Source organism: Drosophila teissieri, chromosome 3L (genome assembly GCF_016746235.2).
Source record: "Drosophila teissieri strain GT53w chromosome 3L, Prin_Dtei_1.1, whole genome shotgun sequence".
Taxonomy (NCBI): Eukaryota; Metazoa; Arthropoda; class Insecta; order Diptera; family Drosophilidae; genus Drosophila; species Drosophila teissieri.
In genome coordinates this window covers 9489591-9514312 of record NC_053031.1, presented here as the reverse complement: position 1 = coordinate 9514312, position 24722 = coordinate 9489591, and the positions used below count along the sequence as shown (strand labels likewise).

At 42.2% G+C, this 24722-nt stretch overlaps 1 protein-coding gene across 1 annotated transcript in view; it reads right to left on the bottom strand.

Moving 5' to 3' along the window:
- The window catches only part of LOC122617053 (junctional adhesion molecule A), a 63205-nt gene extending 38949 nt beyond the window's left edge, over window positions 1-24256 (bottom strand). The window contains exon 1 of the mRNA XM_043792715.1: window positions 23876-24256. Within this exon, the coding sequence (XP_043648650.1) occupies window positions 23876-23945 (70 nt within the window). The 5' untranslated portion in view covers window positions 23946-24256. The remainder of the gene's footprint in view (window positions 1-23875) is intronic.
- Between the last annotated feature and the right edge of the window lie 466 nt (window positions 24257-24722).

Here is a 24722-nt window from a genome sequence, read left to right as displayed (position 1 = left end):
GGTTCTTGGGTTGGGTAGCCAAAAAAGCCTGGCTGCCAGTCGCAATGTCACTTCGCCAATGGATTTTGTCTCGATTGAAGGCCAGAACTGTTGTTGAATTTTAATTGCGTGTGTTAATTTTGGGGTTGCTCCCCATTCAATTTAAAATTTATGGCACAGAACCCAAACCCATAAATTGAAGTGGGTCGGGCGGCGGCAATTTAAGGCACAATTTATTATCGTGGCAGTGTTCGAAGTTCCGAATGCTGGGAAATTGAATCCTACGACGGATTAAATCGAGATTGAATCCTTGAGCGATTGGCCAGGTGTTGTGTGTGGTCTCTGCATTATGCAATGCAACTTAATCAATCAGCAGCTGCGTATCTTGATAAATGTCGGTTAAGCGTTTTCGAGATTTTTTCTTTTTATTGCACTATCGGCAACCGCAATGTAGACATTTTAATTGAAGCCAGGCCAAGTGAGATGTCACAACATGTCGGCTGAAGAAAAAGAGGGATTGCGTATATTTACAATTGGCAGCAAACCGCAAAAGGCAAACTGGATTGCAATTGTTGAGCCGGCTGCTGCAATGAAATATTAAATTCAAATGAAAACACAATAGATTTTGACTGAGCCTGGGCATTCATTGTTGGTTCCCTTATTGTGCCATCCATTGAAATATTTAGCAGCACAGTGGAACTGTATAGACCTGAAGGACCCTCGACTCGGCTTAGGCTTATCCTTCCAGTTTTATGTGCCTTTTCTCCCACTTTAGGCCACTGTAAGCCGAAACAGCTGCTGCTGCTGCTGCTGCTGTAGGAAAACCACATGGCAAAGTGCAAACAAACATATAATAAATCATTTTTAAATAATTCACAATCTGGCCAAATGGCAGTCTAGCACACACACACACACACACGAGTGTGCCTATCAATGTGCCATGTACGTAAAGTCGAGCTCCAAAGCTGCGTTTTGCAGTGGGTGTAAAAAATGAACAAAGAGCGAATAAAAAACCAAAAAAACATGGCCAAAATGTCGCTTTTCTGGTCTTTGGGCTCAGCTTCGCAAGCTTCACTTTCGGCCATCACGAATTCGATGGCAGATCCGCAATACGTGCTGCCATCGCTGCGAGGATTGAAGCTTTAAGAACTGTCCCATTCGGAGTTTTTGTCCTCTCCTCCATTTTTTTTTTCCCTTTGCCAATCGTGCTGGCCATTCCATATGCATGTGGCTTAGAGGAGGTGGCCAAATAGGGTACAACCCCCGAAACTTGTTTGCCGTACGCGTTTCGCTGCAAAGTTCCATTCGCAGCTACGAGTTTGATTGAGTGGCCCTTTGGTCGATGGTCGCATTTGGAATTGAGTTAAAACGTAGCAAATGACTTAAAAGTGCCAACTATGGCATGCTTAGCCATGTCTCCTCCTCTTGGGGCCCTCATGTAGCGTCCATCAGATCATCTTCATCATGTATACACAGCGGCTAGTGCTGGCATGTTGGCATGTTTAGAAAATCAAAAAGTATTTCCTAGAATTCATGCCTTAAGACACGAACAAAAGTATATTGTAGTCCATTATAACTTTACTCTGTCTTAAAACAAATTTTAACAGAGTTTAATCTACATTTTATTCTTAGAAATTCTTTAATAATCAGAAAAAACTACAGCTTGCTATTAAAATGTATTGTTTATATTACAACGCTCCTAACAAAGTAAATGGGTAAAGCCTAAGAAGTAAGCCATACATAAAGGACTAAAAGCCCTTGCAGCTGGCAGCACTGGTGATGTGCAATCAGGACACAGTCGGAGAAGAAGGATGTGTCGGGATCTGTGCAGTGACAGTTATTCACTTACATAGTGGCACTTAGTTATAGAGCGATGGAAGGACGAGCAGGAACGTGCACAATCATTGCGTCAGTCACGTTTTGAATTGAAGAAATTCATCAGACGATTTCGACTGCGACACACAGAGTCATTCCTTCAGCTTCAGACTCTCATTCCTTGGCCCTTTTCTGGTTATTCCCAACCTCAGTTCGTTGGCAGCAATTTGTATTCCGTTGAATGGATTTTACCTCAAAGAAATACAGCAAATAAGGAAAAAAGATGGCAACGGGCACGAATTGATTGAATTAAATTGGGATTTTTATGCGTGCATGATTGCATTGATGAGCGGCTTTCACTCTTTTTTCCATATATACAGTTTTGCCGAAACTGCTTTCCACAACTTTTGAATGCTTTATTGTGCGCAATACTCATCAGTATAGTTGATGATGCCATTTTTATGTGCGTTTTGTTTATTGCGTGAATTGCATTGAAATGACAGCATTTAACCAATTTATGGCTTTTTCTTCAGCGCCAATGATTTGCACATGCTCATCGTCGGCGGCAAATTGAATAGTTTAAATAATAGTTTTTATAACTTACGATTATGTGGCCATATAACCATAACAATGTTGCAGTCGGATTTTTACAGTTGAATGCTGCACAGTGTATATACACAAATATAAGTGATATCAGTAAATGTAAATTTCCATTAAGTGAGTACAACGCTTCGCAGGGCTTCCAAAAATAGAATTCAAACTAAAAATGAATCAGACAGGTCAAAAGTCAGCGCTCGGGACTTTGTGCACCCGTTTTCAAAATTCCCCTTGTTAATTTTCCACTTGGCTTAACTTAGCCGCTCAGGTGTGCGGCAAGCTAATCGCAAAGCCTTTTGCCCGAAAACGTGCTCCGACCTTCTGCCAACTAGACAATTTTTTCTACCCAGCTGATAAGTCAGCGGCGAAAAAAAAAAAAATGAAAAAAACAAGGACCTGTCTGATAATATTTTAACAGTAATTCAATCGACGTCAGGTGCAGCAGACTCCCAGGGGTTTCGGGCCAAACTTAATGTGACTGGCAAACAAAGAAATAAAAGTCCACAATGCAGTGGTAATTACAAGTCAAGCCAAGGCTTTTGCACTGAAGAAAAATATGTTTCAAAAGGAGGTATTTAGAGGAGTAAATAAATTAATTACGGATTTTTTAATTTACTCTGAAAGTTGTACAATGCCCATAATGATTGGAATATGGCTATAATTGGTTGATTGCCATCTAATTTCTGCTCGATGGGCAACTTTTTTTACAGTGTATTTCGTCGCTCGTCCCCCGGCATCTGATTGCTGGCCAGGTCCGTCGCCATCGATGACGGGCAGCAGCTGCCAAGCTGCCAGTGCCAGGCACGCGCTGCAGCCGGAATCCCGGAGTAGCAATCGGAATGGGGAACTGGAACCAGGAGCAAGTAACATGTGTGTGCATTCCCAGGAAGCGTTGGCTTCCCGCCCGAAATCACAACACAGCACAGCACAGCAACACGGCGAACATGAGCCGTATTCATGGGATTCCCCTCCCAAAGGACTTGCCATTTAACTGGCTGGCTGACTGGCTGGCTGCCTGGACAAACTGGGACTCTCACGGGACTCGGGACTCGCACTGAGTGTAATACATTTTTTGCCGCTTGGCTTTGCTTTGTTTTCCCCGCTGCTCGTTCACATTTTTCTTCACCTGACTTTGCACCAATTTTCCACCACCCCACCCCCCTTTCTACCCACCTTGCGCCGCGTTGTGTTATAAATTTTGAAAGTACACACACGTGCTCACGTACGAGCTTTCCCATGTTTGCCACTGTGCGCGATAGCAGGTCCTGCAGGCTCCTGATGTTCCTGGTGCTCCTGATACCAGGACTGCTCCGTACTGCCCCTGAATCTGCGGCTGTGGGCTCCATGGTGCCCCATGGGGGCAACTCAAAGTGGAAATGTTTGCCTTATTAGTACATTCAGCAGTAAAAATGTGTTAATCTATAAACGTGTGCGCTTCGCAGGTCGGTGCTTACAGCTCGCTGCCCAAAACGATATGCATCCGCATGCACCGAAAACAATTACTTATGTTTAGAGACTGGGAAAAATTGGGAGAGACTTGTCTCCGATAACTTTTTTACTCAGCTCTTTGTAGAGAACTTCATTTAGGTTTAGGTCTTTCCTGCAAAATGTTTATCTCCCCAACAGAAAATTCTATTTCTATCTTTACTAAATAATAGTTTAATAAAGTATTTTCTTTAAATTTAAACAAATATCATACTTGAAAATTTGATTTTATTTTTTACGTGCCAGTTGCATATATTTAAACAACTTAGCATTGGAGCTAATATTAAACATTTGCCGAAATAAATCTTCAGCGACTGGAAACGATTTTTGGTCACGTCATGCTATTTTAAACTTCAAACACATTTCATTTTAGCATTTTTTTTTTGCACAGTTTCTCACACTGTGGCACTATATTATTTTAGATGGCCCGCGGGACTAGGCAGCCAGATTTCGGAGCCGCTCGCAGTTCTTTAATGAATTTATCGCGTGTTGGGGCCACGTTCCACATACGCCTCGTGTGGCAGGCAGCCGTTAAGCATGCGGCAAGTACAAGGACACGCAGCAACTACTCCACATCCTTGCCGCTTGCTGCTTGCCGCTTGCTGCTTGCCTGCTTCATTAAAACTATGTGCTTTTAATGTTTACCGCCTGGGTAGACACGGAGATGTCTGCTGGTGTGTCGGGACGGACAGGTGCCATGACCATGTCCCTAAAAGTGGATGTGGATGTGGCTGTGAATGTGGATGGTTGGATGGGCGATGATGATGTTGGCGCTGCCACTTTCAGCCTGCCATGTAAAACATTAAAATTTGACAGCTTTTAATGGGACGAGAGAGCCGGGCACAGCTGGCTGGATACTTTGGCGCTTCCTGCTGATGACGGCCTTTAATCGCTGCCTGCATAACTGATTACCAACCAAGCGACCAGATGCCCCGTGCAGCGTGTTATCGCTGCATGCCACTCGATTCGACTCGAAAATAAATCATCCTGCAGCAAGAAGCCAGAACCCTTTGGCATGCAGTCAGCGAGGGGCAGAGGTCCTGCCACTTTGGCAGGCGAATTATTGTTTTCCAATTAATAAATGTCAATTCCGCTCGAGGCGGCAAAAACAAGGTCAGCGTCCAGCAGGAAAAGTACTAAAGTACATGCGATTAGCAAAGTCACGATAATGCATTGCAGAGTTCACGAACAGGCATGCTGCCAGTTGATCATTATAATGGCTTACTACAATTTTAAGTATCTTACAAAAACAAACTAACGATCTGGGAAAGTAAAATCCGTTTAAAGTGACTGAAAAATGAACAATTATTATGCATTGGCGAATTTATTAAGCGGATAACTGGTGATTTGTATTCCTGACTTCGTTTAAATACATTTTCCCAGCCTCACTTATTCATATTCCACCGAACTTTTCTATGTACGAGTGAGTACGCATATTTACGACATAAACCGGCGGCTGTAACAGTGACTGCAATATGTTTTGTACACTTGACCAAAACGGGGAGCTGCAGCTTTCGCTTCTGCTGCTGCCGGCGCTGTCATCTTAAATAAACGACATGGCTGCCAGGGGCTTAGCCCGCAGGGCTGCCATGCCACTTGCTGCTGCACAGCATGGCCCCACGCCCCTTTTTTGACCGCCCAACTTTCACCCTACATATGTACATATATGTGTGTCAAGCGGCGCCTTTCGCAATGAAGCTTAATGGACGTCGTAATGGGCGAACGTGCGTGTCTGTGTGAGTGTGTGAGTGTGTGTGTCAGTGTGTGAGTGTGTGTGCCAAAAAAAGGATGCTGCAGCATATGTAAATGCAATTTGTAACATTCTTGCACAGTTTTATGAATTGACAATGATTTCATTTTCGGCTTGTTTGACAGTCAGCTGTGCGTTGGCTGTGCGTGTGTAAACTTACACGACTGACTGTGGCAGGAAATGGTGTACTTTTATTTACTTTATGGCAGAGGTAGCCCCCAGTTTTTACCCATCGCCTCTTCACAGCCATAATTGCATTCTCACACTTTTGCTTGGCTTTGATTACTGTTCGGATTCGCATTCGCATTCGGAATCGCATTTCGAATTTCGTACCCGTGCCCGTTTCCGTGTCCGTGTCCGTGTCCGTGTCCTTGTTGCAATTGCAATTGCACTTGTTGTAATTGCAATTTACGTTCGTATTTGAGAAGATGGGGGAGTACTTTTCTTCGTTTGGATTTGGATTTGGTTTACGTGCGGACGAAGCGAAAGCAGAGATCTCCTTGAACATTTCCGACTTAAATTATCACCGACTATGAGCCGGCAGCTGGAAATTTGCGAGAATTTGTGGTGTTGTGCAAACTTTTGTGTGCCACCAGAAAGGAGAAGGGAGAAAGGAGCAAGGAGTTCGTGGGCGGGTGTCTGGCAGCAATGTGGTAAAAGGAAAAACCGGGCGAAATCCAGCACGTACTATCCACAGCAGCTGCATTGGCGTGGCGCAGATACACATACATAAGGATTTGGTTTGGCTTCCTTGTTGTCCTGGTAGTTTTCGTGCTGAGCAAGAGGCGCCTCTTTATGTTTTCAAAAACCCGAAAACCTCCAACTACCCCTTTTGCAAATGTTATGCAATCACACTAATGCGCAGCTTGCGGCCAACATGCACGAAAAACAGAGGTAAGCCAAAACTACCGACAGCGGGCAACGACCTGGTTCTCAAAAGACACCTTAAAACACGAGAGCTTTTTATTAACGGCCACCGCAGCAGCAACAGCTCCAAACGCTCGGCCAACCTCGATGACCGCCAAACACGTCTGGTCCACGCTGCGTATGCGCAACGCGCCACAGTTTATTATCCGCGCGCCAAATAATTAATGACTCAAAAGCATCAGCACTCCCAGCGGCACTGTAGATAAAATCCCTCAACTTTCATTTAAGCAAAGCAAAGAAAAAAAAATAGCTATTTTATTATTATTATTATTTTTTGATACCTTTTTTTTATTTCAAAACTAACAGCTGTTTGGTGAACACAATATTTCTCTTCTATAAACAATAGGGTTCGAAATTAATATTTAAAGCTTCAACTTTTAAAAAAGGAGAAATTCCACATCGCACACTTTGTTGCCCCTCTAGGCGTTACTAACATATTTTCCTTCAATTATGCGCAATTTGCCTGTTGAGTAAATAAATCTTGGCCATTGGCGGCCCAGTGGACCGTGTAGTTACCCAAAACTTGTCCAACGGCACACATAAACTTAAGGGGATTTTTTTTATGCTCTTTGGCTTTTTGCATGCAATTTCTCAACGAAATATATGTATAATATACTCGTACGTTCATGTGCGCACAGATGACGTCCGTGTTGCCTGTTAAATCATCATGAAATTTTTAAAACCTGCACACACTTCATTGGCCATGTGTGTTGGTGGGTTATGATTCGACGAGGTGGCTCTTTAAAATGCATGAAACTCAGAGCGGCGCCAAGGCAAACAAATGCTGCAACCTTAATGGCTCTGCCTCCCAGTGCCACGCCCACCTACGCCCTCGACTTCGGGACACTCTTTGGACTAAAGGCGTAAGTTATATGCACATTAATTTGCCCCGGCAGCAGCCAGCAGCATTTGTCTTGCCATACGTTTGCTTCGGGACAGGCCATCCCCGAACTGGCAGTGTTACCAAAGTGTAGTCGATGCACAGGAAACAATTTGTAATTGGCTCTGGTTGGTCTATCGTTGGTGTAAATTACTGGTTGATGCTTGATATATTCAATCAGAAGTGCCTCGGAACTATTTTCTAATGGAATTCTAATCAATCTTTCTTCTACACTTGAGGGGTTCCCTTTAAAGGGAACCAACGTTGGCTTGGAATCTCATCCAATTTTAAATCTCCTGTTAGAATCCTGCATCCATTCTACTTTCGACACATCTTCAAGTGATTTAAAATTACCTGGGCTTACTATGTCTCCCCTGTTCTAAGACCATGACATATTTTATGTTGGCTTAAGCTTAATGTGTTGTCTAATCAGAAACAATAAAAATTCAAGAGTTTAGTCTTCAGGGACATTTTATTAAGGTACAAGGAAATATGTTCGAAAAACCGAAACCTTATAATCTTGTTTTATGCTGCGGAAGACGTTCTAGATAAGTATTGGGGAAAGATGTACTTTACAATATTTAATTTTTAGTGCCATATAGTCAGCTCTACAAATTCCTCTCAGTGTGATAATGGAGATTGGTAGAGGAAATTCGCTAGGTTGTCGCTGGCAGGATGTCCCCTGTCCTCTGTCGTCTGTCGCCCGTCGCTGGTCCCCTGTCGCCATTACGCGCACGCACAATGGCGCTAATAAATTAAAAACGAAAGCTAATTTCTGTAATTGCGCACACAACGAGTCAACAGCTACAGAGCGAACATCCAACAGGCAACCAACTAGCTACCCGGGTCCCTGGAAATGTCCTTCGTCCTGTACGTACTCCTTAATGACGGCAAAATGTCATTGTCAATTGGGGTTAGGAGACGCTGCTACTTAAGGCACCGAGATTTACGCACTATTGCCGCTCCGCTCCATTTGACATGGAGCATTTTTCACCACCCCCGCCCCGACACAGTTTCCCTTTTCGCAGTGATTTTTCCAGTAATTAAATTGTATTATAGAGCAATGCCAAGTCCCCTGCCAAGTTCGCAGTGTACTAAATGGCCCCGAAGCTCCTGACTAGTTGGATTGGGGGCGAAAAAGAAACTTACACGTAATTAGCTGCACGTTTTATGAAAATTTCTGTCGCAAATGTAGCGACTATAGCTCTCAACTAGTGTCACTTTTCAGAGGGGTCCTTTTGGCCCTCGTTAACAAATAGTGACAACAAAGGAACTTAAGCAGCTCAGCGGAAGTCCTTGCACTCGAGTTTCTGTGTCAAACAATATCAAGTAAATATTCAAGTTAAAGTTTTTGATTTCATCTTGCACTATGCTGTTTCGCCGCTTTTACTTGTCAGCAAACACTGAACAGAAGATTGCATTTTACAGCCGATTGCTCTTTTTGCAGTCACCAAACTGCAGATTGGGAAATCAATACTTAGCATGTAACCAAATAAAATAATTACACTTTGAGCTGTAAAAGGATGTCGGTTTCCGATTTTGTCATTTAGTTTACTAACTTTATGCTGTCAATAATTCCTAAAATATTAAACATTTTTACAATCAGCATGAATCAAATTGCATTCCCCATCGGAAACTAAACTTTAATATAAAATCCTAAAAGGTTTTTCAACTTATTAATAGCTTACCAAAAAATCTCAAATTTCGATATGTATCCTTAAATAAATATTTCAATATACTGCTGTATAAAAATATATAAAATCATTCAAATAAACGAAAAATGTTTACGAAAACAGGAAATAAACCGAGTTGCCGTTAGCTAATCCTCATTGTGTTTCCAATTTATATCCAATTTAGCTTTGTTTTCGGCCAAAAATAAATTGTATTTGTTTGCCTTTAGTTGGCTGAATTTCTTTATGTGATTTGACATCTGTTAAAATGAATTTCATAGGATTTATTTAACTGGCAAACTTTTATGGCCTCAAATTGATTTTAATGCTAAGCCAGAATCGTGCCCCACATCTGCTCTAAACTCCCATTGTTATTTCATTAGTGCGTTTATGTACAAATTCTGTGTGCAGTTCGGCCAGAATCCCCGGCACCATCTTGGCCATGGCCAACAGCTGTCAACTGCCACAGTTTGCAGCGCGTGTAATCGCCGCTTAATCAAGATGCATGGCCAAATCGTGGAGCGCAACTAATTACGTGGATAACGTGGCCAACACAACTACTTCGGCTCCGAATGCACTTGAGTTATGAAGTTGTAATTGAATGCACTAATTATTTACAATTGTAAGTCTGGTGTATATTCAAAACTGGCTGGTTAGTGGTAAGTAGTGGTTAGTGGTATACCTCCTAAGATCTTGTTATTCGAGCACCAGTTAAATGCCAAAAACACAGCCTATAAATCTGCTCATTTCACGCTGTTTTGAGCCTCCGGACAGCTCGTTAACCTTATACCCAAAATGCAGATGCAGATATAAATATAAGCACAACAACCGCAAAAGGCAAATCCAAAAAGGAACAGGGTCCAGAATCCAGAATCCAGCCGATGGCAAGTTGTGAATTTATATAGAGCAGAAGTAGGCAGCGGCAAAGAAAACTAATATTCATTAAATATTTGAGCAGCAACAGAGGTCGGTCGGTGGATGCGGAAAGCTGGCATTTTACGTTTGAGTGCTTTCAGAAATTTATTTGCAAGATTAATATCAGCAAATTGCAGAACAGTTTGTATACAATATTAAGTTGATATATAAAGAATACGCTCCCGTCCCCCGCCACCAGTCGCCCGCAACCGGAAATATGCAATTGCAAATGCATTAAATTAAGTTGTAAAATATGCGAGCGGTTCGCAAGAATTTCAGGAAGAGCCCGCCCGGCGGCGAATGATGAATTTTGAGTTACCAGCGAAATGTGAATTTCCGTGAATGCACTCTGCGGTGATTATTAAGCACATTCTACACTGCGAAAAATAAACGTGTTGCTTAAATTTTAAATAAATGTATGCAAGCGTATACTTGCTTTTAAAAATAACATAAAGCTATGTTTAAGAAATTGTTTATTAAATTATTATTAGTATTTATAAAATGATTTAAAAGCTGTTTAACATTGAATTTTCAAATTATTTCCCTGTAATGTGACCTATCTTTCAGCTTATATCTATAAGTGCATTTGTACATTTATTTTCCCGCATTTTCCAGAAGCACATTTCCCCAGTATCTACTGTGGACTGGGTTAACTGAATCCGTAGGCGTTTCACACGCGCATTTTCCTTCTGGTGCGACCTCCACGACAACAATTTGATTTGAATGCGTAATCGAAACGTATTGTGGGGATTCATCGATGAAATGCAAAACCAGCGCCCAGAAATCGCGAATTGCTGACAACGCACGGCTGGTGTGGCAAATATTTTTGCCGCGATTTGTGAACGTGCAAGAATAATCGTTTGAAATTCAATTGATGACATGATTTGGCGGGCTGGGGAAAATGGGAAAGTGGGAAAATGTGTGGGAACTGGGTGAACAGGTGAGCCATCGCAGCGCAGCGCAAAATCGGAGGCGTGGCTCTGGAAACGTTTTTCATCAATCTTAGTGGAAATTGCAATTTTGTGCGAATGCATAAGTGAGTGGGAGAGCAAGTGAGATCGCACACGGCAGTTACCGCACCCGAAGCACTAGGAAAATGCGGAAAAGTGGCAAAAATGGGAAAAACAAGCAGCATCAGCAGCAACAGCAGCAGCTTCAGAGTTGTGGTCGTCATGAGGACTCCTTGTTCGGTTCGGAAAACAAAAACAGGCTGCCGCAAAAATTTCCCGTCGTCGCTGCATTTAGAGTCATCGACATCTTTGGCCATCGTCATCGAGCACATGGTTGAGAATTTTAAATGCTCGAATGGTGAAAAACAAGTGAGGCTGCTCGACAGGCTGATACTGTGTAAAATGACTTATAATTTGAGCAATTGATAACGTTATTGTTTATGGAATGTTTCGTGTGAAATGAAATATTCAAATATAGTCAAATGCAATTATTGATTCATTTTCACTGCTAGTTTGTAACAATTATCAATCAGTCTTCTCATAACTTTGAAAATACAATATCGTTGGGCTTCGAATCCTGTGGCAATATATTTCCCATTTTTGTAAAAATAGTGACAAAACGATGTTATGTGACACCAGCATGTCCCCTATACCGTGCTTATGAGAAAAGCGAACCGCAGGCACAAAAAAAGAGGAGCGAATTTTCGGAAAATCGACATTCAAAAATGAAACGTGAGACGGCTGTCCGTCGTTCGCCACCCACACACAGCTGCACCCAAAAACACACACCCACACACACCCACACACACACACCCACACACACGCGGTGTGCATGAATTGCAATTGTTGTTGAAAGCATTTGCATGTCACTCGTTAGCATTGTGCGCACCTGTATTGGCGTTGTCCATTCGCCCCCCCGCGCCTCCCCTTTCGACACTCACCTGCCACCCGTACATATCTATATGTACAGTATACAGTGCCTTTGAACGATTGCAACTGGCATATATTTAAGAGGACTCTCCATATGCATTGAATCTGGACAAGAATACGGTAACGGAGACGAAGAACACGGCGAACGAGCCATTGGAACCTCGGAAAAATGAATTGGAAATGTCGTTGCTCATACGCCGTGTGGACAATGGAGCCATTAAAGCCACTCCATTGATCCCAAAGGATTCGAGTCGAGTGGAGTCTCAACTGCAGGCGGGCCAAATGAATACGGACAAGTTAAGCAAGAAGTTAACCAAGCGAGCACAAGGAACAGATGTGCTGACTTCTGGGGCAAACAATATAGCAGGTTTAAAGTAATAATATATAAAATATGAACAGAGGTAAGACAATATGGCCGGCGCTAGCAAAGTCAAACACTTTCCTTGAAGTTCACATTGTTGCAGCACAGAATTTGCACATTGCATACGATTTGCATGGCATATCAACCGAAAAAAAGGGGTGAAATCCCCCCTTTTCCCTCCTCCCCTCGGTTTTTAGCCGGGTGAAAATCACAAGAATATTATGAAAGCAACGAGGCCAAGAACAAAGGCACCTTCAACGCCAACCCGACAAGTTTTAAATATGTAAATAAGCAACAAAAGTTGGCATTTATGGCAGAGCAAGCAGAACGTCGACTGAAAGTCGACTCGTCCTAGGTCTTTTCTTACCAAGCGTCAGACAAGTCAACTCAAACTTAACCCAACACTACGCCAAGTGGATGGAAAGAAGGTGGAAAATTGGGTTAATTTAGGAAAAGTGTACTGGGAATTAGTCGAAGTAGAAGTGGAAGGAGTGGAGTGGAGTGGAGTGAGATGGATAAGTTGTCTAATCAACGCAAGCTGATTCTCATTTAAGCTTTAACCAAGAAATCCAAATAGCAAGGGAAAAGTAATACAATCCACTTTGAAATTTGTCATTCGAAAATACAGCTACGAATTTTCCTTTTTTTTAATTTGAATTAATTTGTAAAAGTAGTAACATGCATTATAGAGAACTTGACAAATTCCCACATCATTTTTAAATATAAATGGAAAATTAATTCGAGTATAGCGATAATTTAAAAACTTTTCGAAATGCAATCAATTTGTTCGATATGTTTGCATATCAAAGATACACTAATTGGATATTTTCACTGATGGAAACATTTCGCTGTTCCCCCATTCAGCTGCACAAGTAAAAACTTTCCCATATCAAATTTTTTCAATGTGCACCAATTAAATGGTTCATGGATTTTAAAAGAAAATTTATATACAGTTTTATTTTGAGAAATGATAGTCCTGTTTTAAATGGAACCAAATGTTTCTGGAATTTCAGCTGCTAATCTCATAGTGGGCAACAGTTGCTTCAGCATTTGTTTCCATATACTTTCCCAGAACTTGGAAAAAGTCGGAAAATGTCTGGATAAGCGGGGGAAAGCGGGGAAAAGCGGTGGTACATCGCAGGCTGTCACAAAGCAAATGCAGCCATCGCGAGTTCAAATTAATTAAGAGCATGTCTAAGCCTCCTGCGACAGGACTCGTCATCGGCACGGCTGCTCCACTTGACTTGCCCCCTCCAAGCTCCCGGCTCTCCAAGTTTGCGCCCCGTTGGATTTGGATTTGGATCTGGGTTTTTCCCCGGCAAAACGCGAACGCACAAAGACAAAGCCTTCCACACACACACACACACACTTGTGTCGCATGTCAAAGGAAATTAGTGAGCGAAGGGAATCCTTGGGTCATACTGCACCCCTTTGCCCTTTTTGTGCAATTTATGTGGACTTAAAAAGAAATTTCGATGTGACCATAAAAAATTGTCTCGTCGCACATAATAATGCTTTAGTAGTTTGATCGTTCATTTCGGTGGCTCCCTGGGTTCGTGGCCATTGGATTGGGCCCATCATTTGCGTGCTCTATCTGGGCGATCTTAAATGCAAATAAAGAGACCAAGCAAATTGTATTTATTTATCGCTTATTTTCTTGCTCTGGCCCCAGCAGAGAACACGAATCGAAAAAAGGGACAAATATTTGCCAATGTCAGAGCGCCGCAAAGTATGCAAAACAGCTTTGACTAACACCTACACACAGCACTGTTGACACTGTGTCCTGGCTCAAACACACACAAATACACACACACACACACACAGAAGCACACTTTGCATGAGGGTCATGATGACAATTGTGCAGAAAGCACATTTTACTGGCCGCACACAAAGTGGAAGACCAAAAGGAAAAATTGCTCAACAACATCGGAGGACAATAAATGTTGTAGACAAATCCAAATCTTATCAACTACGCTGGCTACGCCTGCTGTTCCTTTCGGGCCCTTTTCTTTACATTTTTCCCTCCTTTTTTCCCTGGTTAATTCCTATCCTATTTTGAGCAGGGATATCGGGCGGATAACCCCGGAGTGGCTAGCAACACCATCGCCATTTTACTTCGGCCAGCGAAAGGCTTCAAGCGAGGGGTATCATCTGGTCTAATCCCGGACTTAGCCCGGCATTTGCACTTCGTCTATTATGCATGTCGGAACAATGAGAAGGCCTAGCCATTGGATTCCTCCACCTCGAGTTCCCTTGCACCGGACGTGCATGCATCAGGACATCAGAGCGGCCTCTCACTTAGTCAGTCACTCATGTGCACTGAAGAAAACCAGGGCCACACTTTATTCTATTAGTTGAAGATCGAAAAAACCTCGTTGCTATAATAATTTCAAATAAAATAGTATGTTTTTTATTTCCTTTGCATTATAGTCACTTGTAATATAAGAACAGTTCGGATAACTCAGTAGGTTAAATAAATGTATAATAATTACTTTTTCAACGTAAATATAAATGGGAATCAAGTTCTATGAAGTTCTATTATTGCAGCTAGAAAATAAATATTATTTTAAAGTATTAAGCACCTTTTTACTACTACTTACTATGTAGGCAAGTCCATTTCAATTATTATTTTCATTTTTAAATGAATATGGGTTTACTTTTTTTAATAATGCAAGTATACAATTGAATTAGCGACAAAATCATTTTGAAATGAAAAGAAAATATTATTTGCACTCTCCATTTTTCCACGTGCCCTGAATGACTGAGTATTCGCTCACTCATTTGCACATTTATATGTGCTGTATGTGAGGCATTTTCATAGAATTGCGTTTTCTTTCATTCGTTTGCGTTTGGTCCTTGGTCCTTCTACTTTTTTCTTTTTTTGGGATATTTACGCTCCATTGTTTGTCGCTCAGGCGGAAGCATAAAATTGTTTGCTATAGTAGATAAGGAGCGACTGAGACGGAGACTAGAACTGAGAAAGAGACGGGAATAGAGGCATCATTGAGGAAAAGCGTTTTACTCGTTTCGTCCCTTTTGTGCAATGCTGAATATTGTATTATCCTTGCTGTGTTGCTGCGCTTGAAAAACTTATTTTTATTGTGCCTCCGGGATAATCACATTCGAATTGTTGCAATTTGTGTGTGTGCAAGGACGAACAACTTGGCCGTCCAGCTAATCGGAGTGCGATTGCTCTGAACAGGTAAGCGATTACCACAAAGCCAAATACTTTGGGGAACTTTAAACTTTGCTGCGAACAGAGCAGCGCACTTACTTTACATTTTCTCTTAGGTTTTTTTGCGAATTTATCTGTGCTCCCTTGACTGTCAGAAAAGTCTGACGCCGTCGCGTCTGGCTGTGCGGCACTTTCAAATTTATGGTTCATTGAATCCGCATGAAAAACAGCCAGACAGACAGAGGCTAAATGGGAGTAACGGAAAAATAAGAATTGATTTTATTTCTGCGTTCGCCTCAAAACGACAACAGTGGCATTTCGTGCATTTCTCAATTTATTCCGAGACTCAAATGACAAACAGCAAACGGCAAAACAACGAAATAAACGCAGAAGCAACAATCAACCAAGTTAACATAAATATTTCCAAAAGCCACTCAGAGCCACGGACGGCAAGGAACGGCAAGGACATTTGCAATTGCAACAGAAAAGGAAACCTTATCATCGTCGTCCTTCGTCGGAAAAGGCGGCAGCAGCAGCAGGAAAATCATTAAGGTAAAGAAAATAATTTCTCAAAGGAAAACTAAAGCAATAAAGATGAACGTGTGACAACAACAAGCGGCAGGAGGCAAAGTCGAAGGATCTGGCAGGACAAATTGAAATCAGATCTCAAGTGGAAGCTAAAACAGCGCAAAATCCTAATGGATGCTATCCAGTTTAGATGGAAAGTTTAGAGTAGCCGTTTGCCCCGGAAGCTCACTTAAAGGCAGAATAAGTGGGTTTCCGGACAAGCTGATGCTGAATACATAAATAGTGAATAATTTCAATGGGTCCATTTCGCAGGATTTGTGTTTTAAATCAATTTCAACAGTCATCTCTTCTTCATTTTAAGTGTGTCATATTTTATAGAAATATATTTAAAGCGCAATTCGATTTTAAGTTTAATTGTTATTCTGTTATTTTAACTGAACCATTTAATAAACATAAGCGAAATGCATATTACACAAAATCAACACCAGTATATAACTTTAAATTTGATTTTTTCATATATTTAAAAACCATTTTCTGCGATTCCAGTCGTCTGCCATTAGGAAAAATGCATTGTCTGCCTGAGTTTGAGTGTGTTTGGGGTGGAAAAGCGATGAAACTGCTTGGGGTGCATAGAAGTTTTGGTACAAAGGGCAGCATTCTGCCAACCCAACGCAGTTGAGTTCACACTGTTGGCTTCTGTTGACTTGGCAGCGATTTTCCCGACACTTTTCCCAACCCGGAACATTGGGGCCGACCGTGGGAAAAATGTCACCGAGTGTAAGGAGCGTTTTTCTATCAATTTGAAAGGACTTTGCCATAAATAACTCAAACGAAGGCAGAAAAGTCCGGCTGACGCTCAAAGGCTTTCATTTTCGGGAAATTCTATTTGTGTGCCCGCCGCCGGTTTCCATTTTTATTTGCCAACTCATTCCGCGTTTTCCCGCTCCACGAAATTTCACTCATTTAAAGTTGTGCCGCGGGAAAAATTTAGCTACAATTTTCCCGCTGCCGTTGCCGCTGCAGGTGCTGTAGACCAATTACAATTACAACCGGCGAAACGGAAGAAATTTCATTATATTCGCAATTTTGTCTCGCGTGGAAAACCGGAGCAAAAGTCAGCCAAAGAAAAACAATAAAGTTTTCCGACTCTTTCGCGCGATGACTGTGTGTCTATCTCGCTTTGCGTTGCTATGTGCGTGTGCGATTGTTAGATGGAAAATTGCAAAAGGATCGGATATGGACACCTGTGCCAAAGGTTGCCTTCTAATTGAATTCTCGAATATATTATATAAAAAATATCAAGTTGAGAAACTGAATTGGAAACGCTACGGGCATCAAAAAGAGAAAACATAATTTCCACCCAAGTGTCTGCTTGGTTTTTTTGCGCCCCATTTTGTTACCATGTGGATGCGGTATCCTGCGGCTCTTGTTTTCCGTCCAAAAGCCGTGGCACGTTTCCATTTAATGCCAAGCTCAAGGCTAGAAGAACCTGGCTTTAATTCAATTCAAAATAGAATTCGCACTGCCTGCCTGACGTTCCCATTTGTAATAAACAATTTTTCTGCGTAACGTTTCTGCTTGTTTTTAAGGTAAAGTTTTGGTCCAGCACAAGTTTATCAAGTGGCCGGCAACGAAGAAGAACAACAACAGCACTCGACATCAAAATTAATAAAGCGAAACTTTATTTGCAACTGCAAATTAAGTAACTAACTCGGCCAAAGCATTATGACCAAATTACTTTTTATGAGTTCATTTCCTTTTCAATACGAAAATCCATCCAAAAAACCTAGCCGGAATATTGGAAATGAGAGAGAATGAGCCAGCAGAGGGCATTCACCAGCGGTATTGAGGAGAAAAAAAAAATGGCAAAAAATGTTGGCCATTTTCTCGCAAATAAAAAGCCACTCACTTCAATGAATCGACAAAACTTGGAGAAATGCGGCCAACACAACTCAGCAAATGTTGGCCAAATGGATGAGGCGTAAGTACAGTGGATGGAATTGAAATAAAAAAGTATTTAAAATATTTCAACTGCTTGCAATCAATAAGTTTAATCATGTGGTTTGAGATCAATCAAACTTGCATCTGTTTTTATAACAAAAAAATGTAAAATCTTAGTGTTTATGCCTTTACTGGATGTCTATGTATGTAAATAAAACATCTTCATGAAATGGTCAAGACTTTAAGTTATTCAACTTTCGTTTACCAGTAGCATTTAGCTGGAGAGAGAATATATCGCACCTAAAGGTGCCTGGCCATGTAGCCCTAATGTCCTTTCCAACCCGTTTCTGTCAGATAAATGCCACATGTTGGCCATTGTCCTGCGGTGGTGCGGGTGGTGTGGGTGGTGCGGGTGGTGTGGGTGTTGCCCCATGGCACAATGGTCAGCAAAATGCGGTCTCCCGGCTGTCAAGTACCTGACGATGTTTAGCTAAGCGCCCGGCGTACGATGCGTTGAGTGGTCCGCCGTAGTCTCGCCCGTAATCTCGCCCTCAGCCGTAGATTTTCCGTAGCTCGGAGAGCCCGGTGCCCGCCAATGATGAAATTACAACATTAGCAAACTAATCGCAGCCACTTTAGATGCCAGCAACGTTTCCAGGTGGTTCAGTTGGTTGGTTTGGGTGCTTTGGATGGTGGGAGTTAGGTGGTGCTGGAGCTGGTACCACTTCTTTAAGTGGGCGTGGCAGCGAATGCTGGAGAATCGAAAGCAAACAACAACAAAGTTGGAAATGGTGTTTCGACTTTCGTCAGTGCGATGGAAATAAAGCGAATTTCAAGAGCTGGCCCCCATCGAATGAAATTAAATAAAATGAAATTCATCAATAAATGGCCAAGGTGGAAAGTGGAGGCACATGCCATAAATGGACCGTGACTCAGTGAGCCACATCATTGGGTGTTTTTTAGTTGCGGAAGTTGTTTGTATTGCCACGGAAATTCCTCGTTTAATGGGTATAAATGAGTGCTTGTTCGCTGGGGTGATTGTAGTATTGGTGATGGTGGCAGTACAGGGACGAAGAAGCGCCAAAGTTCAATGAATAAATTCTCAATTGTTGCCGCTGCGCCATCGCAGGATTCCTGCGGAGGATTCCGCACAAGTGGCGCGTAAAGTGCACTCCTGGGAATCCTGACAGCAGCCTCGCGCCAAACGACCCCTTGAATCCGTGTAAGTTGGGTGGTGTATTACTCACGTACCAGGGAAATGCGGCGAGTGTGTGTAATCAGTGCTCATCAAGTTTACACTGGGGAAAAAATACAGACAGCTATCAATGCTATTACGGAGCAAATTGATTGGGCTCCTTGTTCATTTTTGATTTGCGCAGGTGCTTATTGTCGAAATGCAAGCATTGAATGTAAAGAAAAGCTTTTTCATCATAATATACCAACTTTACACAGTAATTACTAACTTTATATTGCTTTATACTCAAATATATTTAAATATCCAGCTTAAGTTGGTCTGACAGTTCCAACTGTATGTGGTTTAATATTATTTTTTCTGTTTAACTACACTTTTTTGTTACTATCTCTCACAGCAACATTGTTGTCCGCTGTTTTCATGTGAGCCAACCTTTTCGATGTTCCTTGTTTTTTTAAGGACTGCGAAACGCGATCAACAGGACCCGACCATCCTGTTTAATTGCTGCTCACCGTAAAGTTAGCCGTATAAACATTTTAACTAGGCCTATAAACAGACTAATAGACGCCATCAAGTCGTTTGCATGATTTATGCTTTCCGGTCTTTGTGTGTTTTTGTTTTTTTTGCTCATGTCTCCCCTTTTCGTGACGTTAACCATCTATATACAGGATACTATAAAAAGGCTGTAAAAAATCAAGACAGACATGTGGGTCCGTACGGGGACATAAACTGCTGTAGTAATTGAGGCGGACCATTATTCCAACTCCCTCAAGGCGCTTAATCAATACCCGAAATACCCAAAACGAGAGCAACAAGGCCTAGTGAAATATATATAGATATATAGAGGAATACGTAGCGGAATGGCAATGCAATATAAATATTTGACGTGCGAGTGGGCTGCCTTCAAAGTGAGTTGTTTAGCAGGCGACATAACAATTGCAGATTTGCTGAAATTGCTTTTACCGGCTGCAGACATATGTATATATATATGTATGTAGGTATCCACCCACCACCCAAAGTCTCCTCCAGAAGTGCGTATGCCCTCGTCAACGTGTTGTAATCAAATGGAACTTGACGTTGGAATTGCGCAAATTGCGCTTTTATGTAGGCTGTCGATTTGCTCCTCTTTGCTCACACACATCTTGGCCTTCTACAGTGAAGCCTTGCTGTGCGAACTGTTGTTTACTTGTGTATATCGAGAGCTACTCCTACTGCGAAAATGAGTGTGTTTTGGGTGAGCTTTAATTAATTGTAGTCAGGCTTTATCTTAAGGCGAAGAAAGCACTCGCAAACAGAAGCAAATACTTTCACAGCAATGTAGTGAGTAACGTGCCTTCAAGTTAGTGACGAAGCGCACTATAAATTGAAATGATAGTAAACCATAGTAACTCTTAAATGCGAAGGAAGTCCATAAAAACGGAGGGCAACAAAAATAAACAACATTAAAAATTAAAACAGCAGAAGGAACTTATATGTAGCAGAATTTAGTAAGCGTAAGAAGCTTAAAGACTTAAAAGTGCGCAGCTGTCCGAATGAAAACATTTATGAAAATTGAATGTGCAGTATTTGCCAGTCGATTGTTTATTTATAACAGACATGTCATATGTCACTGATTTCGAGCACATCTTTCCTTGCAGCCAGTCTGCACTGTACCGCCTTGGGTCCAAACTCGGCTAGCACATCTGTCAAATGGTTATTCGCTCTTTGTTCTAGAACGACCCGTCTTTTCCGTTGGGGAAACTCGACTACCGAACCAGCCGAAAATTAGCGCCCAGCCTGCTCAAATTGAAAACGTGAACCATGCGGTTCATTGGTAATTCATTTATGCGCACATTTACAGGCATACCTCCTCCAGCTTTCAGCTTTCAGCTTCCATCTTTCAGCGCTCAGCCCTTCGACTGCCAGTCACAAAGTGGGTCGATCTAGATGTGGGTGGTGGTTCTGTATAGATGGGCCTGCAGGTGTTTCGCATAAGAAATGGGATACTGGATACTGGGAGCGCCGTCGATATCAGGCACACTGGCATTAGATGTAATTTATACTTTTCGCCAGTCGCCACCACGCACGACTTGACGTCATGATAATGTATCGAATTCATTTTCCAGCTACTTTGGTTGCCAGTGTCTGGAGCAGAGCAGAGCAGAGCAACCTGCAGCGTTTTGTTTGGCAAACATCAGAAAACGCTTTCGACACATTCGCCATTCATACTCAATTACCTACGTTGCACGTGGCCAAGTTTGTTGGCAAAGGTCGGCAGTTCGCTTCACTCCACTTCACTTGGCAACTTCTCCACCTCCACATCCTCCTCCTCCTGCTCCTTCTCGATTTTTTCATTATTTTTCTCCCTTTTTTCCCAGTAGTAGCGAGCTTTTCCTATGTGTTTGAGTTGCTGGCCAGGCCAAACAACGTTCAATGACTTGGCCAGAGCCAAAAGTTGGCTGGCAAATATTTGACCATTGGCCAGACCCATCCTTTCCTTCGGGGGAAGGGGTGGGGAGGGGAGGGGTCAGGCAGTGCAATTATTTATTTGATTTCATTTTGCGTTCGCCAAACACTGGCCAAAAGTTCAACTCAAATATGCAATTTCTATGCACACGAGACTTGCAGAAATATATGCATATGAAAATTACTTGATATGAAGCACGTTGCACGTTGCAGGCAGCCGTAAATTGTACTTTGTGTAATTTACAGAATTCCAATCGCGCAGAATTGCTAACTGAATTGAAGTGTTGCATTGGCAAATAAACAAAATTTAGTTGCGGCCTTTTTCCACTAAATCAATCATAATCAATATTTAAATTGCTGAAATGGGTACCATTTCCCATCTTTTTTCTATTTTTTTTTGTGTGTGTTTTGAGTAGAAAGCGCACCAAAGCGAGTGGAAATAATTTATTTGTGAGCACTGGGGAATGGGTTGGAATGGAATCCTGGGCAGCATCAACAACTACATAGCAGGTGGAAATTTGCTCCTTTTTTCAGTTTTAATTTGACCGCCGTCAAACAGAAGAATGCACTTAGAGCAAATTGATTGATTGGCGACTGGATTGATCACTATTAGCTAAAGCCGTGAGTGAAAGCGATGCTAATTCATCTTGTGCTATTTCTGCAATTTCAGATATGGCTTTTCCTGCCAAATGATCGGCGTCTATTGGGAGGCTACATTTTTCAACATATTGGCGTAATTCAATTGAAAATGTTGTGCATGTCGGCTGCAAAAGTCAATGCGAAATTGTGAAAAAATTGCCACTATTTGTTGGCCTCTCGTTTTCTGCAAAATGGCCAAAAGCGCGACGTTCGATGTTTATTTGTTCGTAGTTTAATTATTTTTACGCCCACCTGACTGCGGCCACGCCCTAAGCGGAAATTGCATAGTGTCGCTATCGATGTTGCCGCCCTTTTGTTTTATTTTAATTGAATTTTGAAATATGTCCACGCCCGTCGCACACTTTTTTTCACTCTTTTTTTGTTTCGTACGATTTACTTGTTTTTCCGTTTGTTTTTACCCATTTCATTGGGCAGCACCAAAAATGCAATTAATTCGAGCACTTTTTGAATTGTTCCAATGACCCTTCTTTCTCGGCAGTTATTTGTTGCCGTTTCTATAATAAATTCCATGCGCTTTAAAAATAAATCAAATGCATTAAGGGCTGCGTTTTGCCCTTCACTGGTTTCTGGTTTCTGGTTTCTGTTTGCTGACAACTGTTAATTAAATCAGTTTTCGGTTTCGGCAATTGAAATTGAATCCATTCACGTTTTTAAATTGTGTTAATCTCGCGTTGAAAACAGCATTCAATCGCTTGCCGCACGTGCTTTGTACTTAATTTGTCGCATTTACCCGTTGAATTGGCAATTGGCCGCTTTCTGCTAAAATATTTTGCAACCCAACTCGGCCGGCAGTGGAAAAATATTTTGTCAAAATATTTTGCCGCATTTTAAGCTGGCCTTTGGGTAAGTGGGCCTTAGGCTCAATTGCACCACATTTGTTGCAACCTTTGGGGTTCAAAAACTCACAACGATTTAAAGACGATGTTGCCAAATATTGTGAAATTTCAGAATAAACAAAAAATTATTTTTTGTTGACAAGACAACTTGTTGAAAGATTGCCCCGGAGGCCAAAATTAGAAGCTATTCCAGAGGCTTTTGTTGCCGAAAGGGAACAGCTTAAACTCTTTCCTTGGCAAGTCAGACTAAAAGCCGATTTAAGTTTGCCTCAAACTTTCTGCAGTTTATTGAATTTTTCTCCTTTGGCCGAGCGTACATTTGTTCATTTATTTAGACCACTTTTGTTGTGATGGATGCAAGCGTAAACTTTTCATTTCGGGTTTTGGTCAAGGACCGCCGGGCGTATACGCAATATTGTTTTGTTGCATTTAATGGAATATGCCCGTCCGGGCATAACTTTGTGCAGCAGTTGGCAAAACTAATTGTTAATTGAAACAAAAATCCCATGCCGAGCCGAGCCGCAGCGGACAATTAAAGGGGCCAAAAAGGAAAGGAATCGCCGCCAAACAAATGCCAACAATTAACTGCGGCAACAATAAGGCAGAAAACGAAACGCCGTCGGGTTTGGTATGCCTTGGTACACTTACAAAAAATGTTATATGAAATATGTTATGAAATAAGAACTGCAGCTTCTAACGTTAAAATAGCTTACTGACATTTCGAACTGTTAAGGGAATCTGTTTTATATGAAGCCCCCATAAGATTAGTTGCTAGCAAAATATCCTTTTAACTGACAAAAATTGATATCAAGACTGAGTTTCTTTAACTGTGCACTTACCGCTCATCACAATCACGACGAGGAGCAGCAGCCAGGCCACGCAGAGCGGCAGTGGGTGGGCCATGGGCATGGTGACTCCGGCTGTGGCAACGACTGGAACTGGATGCAACTACAAGGATGACAGCAGCGGGTGGCGGCAACAGCGGCGGCGGCGGCGACAGGAACAAGATGCGGAAATGCAGTAAGCCTGGCTGGTTGTTGTTGTTGCTGTTGTTGTTGTCCTAGTTGTTGTTGTCCGTCTGGCGAGTGTGGTGGGCGTAGAGGCTCTGGCCTGGATCCTTCGTCCTGTGTCCTCTAGGCTGGCAGCAATAACCAAGTTAGCAGCCTCATCATCAACATGGGCGGCTGCAGCAGCAGCTCCAGCAACGTCATTATCGGGCCTCCCGGCGCTCTCTATTAACTTGGCCAATTGCCAGGACTCCTGCTTCCTTCGCTCCTCCTCCAACGGAGGCAATGGCAGGCAAGAGACAAAGGCAACTTAGCCGCCGTTTGGCTTTTCTATTTGCCGCTTCTGTTTTATGCCGTCCTTACACGAAATGCGGCCTGTAAAGAGCAGAACGGAGGCGAAGAGCATTACGATCTGTTGGTTGGACTGACGCGAAAGTTATTGCAACTGACAAAGCTGGCTAAATGGTGAAGGGGTGGGTGGGTATGTTGGGGGGGGAGGAAGCTTTTTGTGGGGGCTCAAGAAACCGCTTCTTACCCTCAAAAACTCAAATAGAGCCATTGGCAGACTGGAGAGCAGCTTTTGCTGCCCCTGCTGTTGCTCCACTGCAACCAAATCAAAAACGACAACGGAAATGGGCAAAATGATAATGGGGCATGCCGCCTGCATAATGATGGCCAT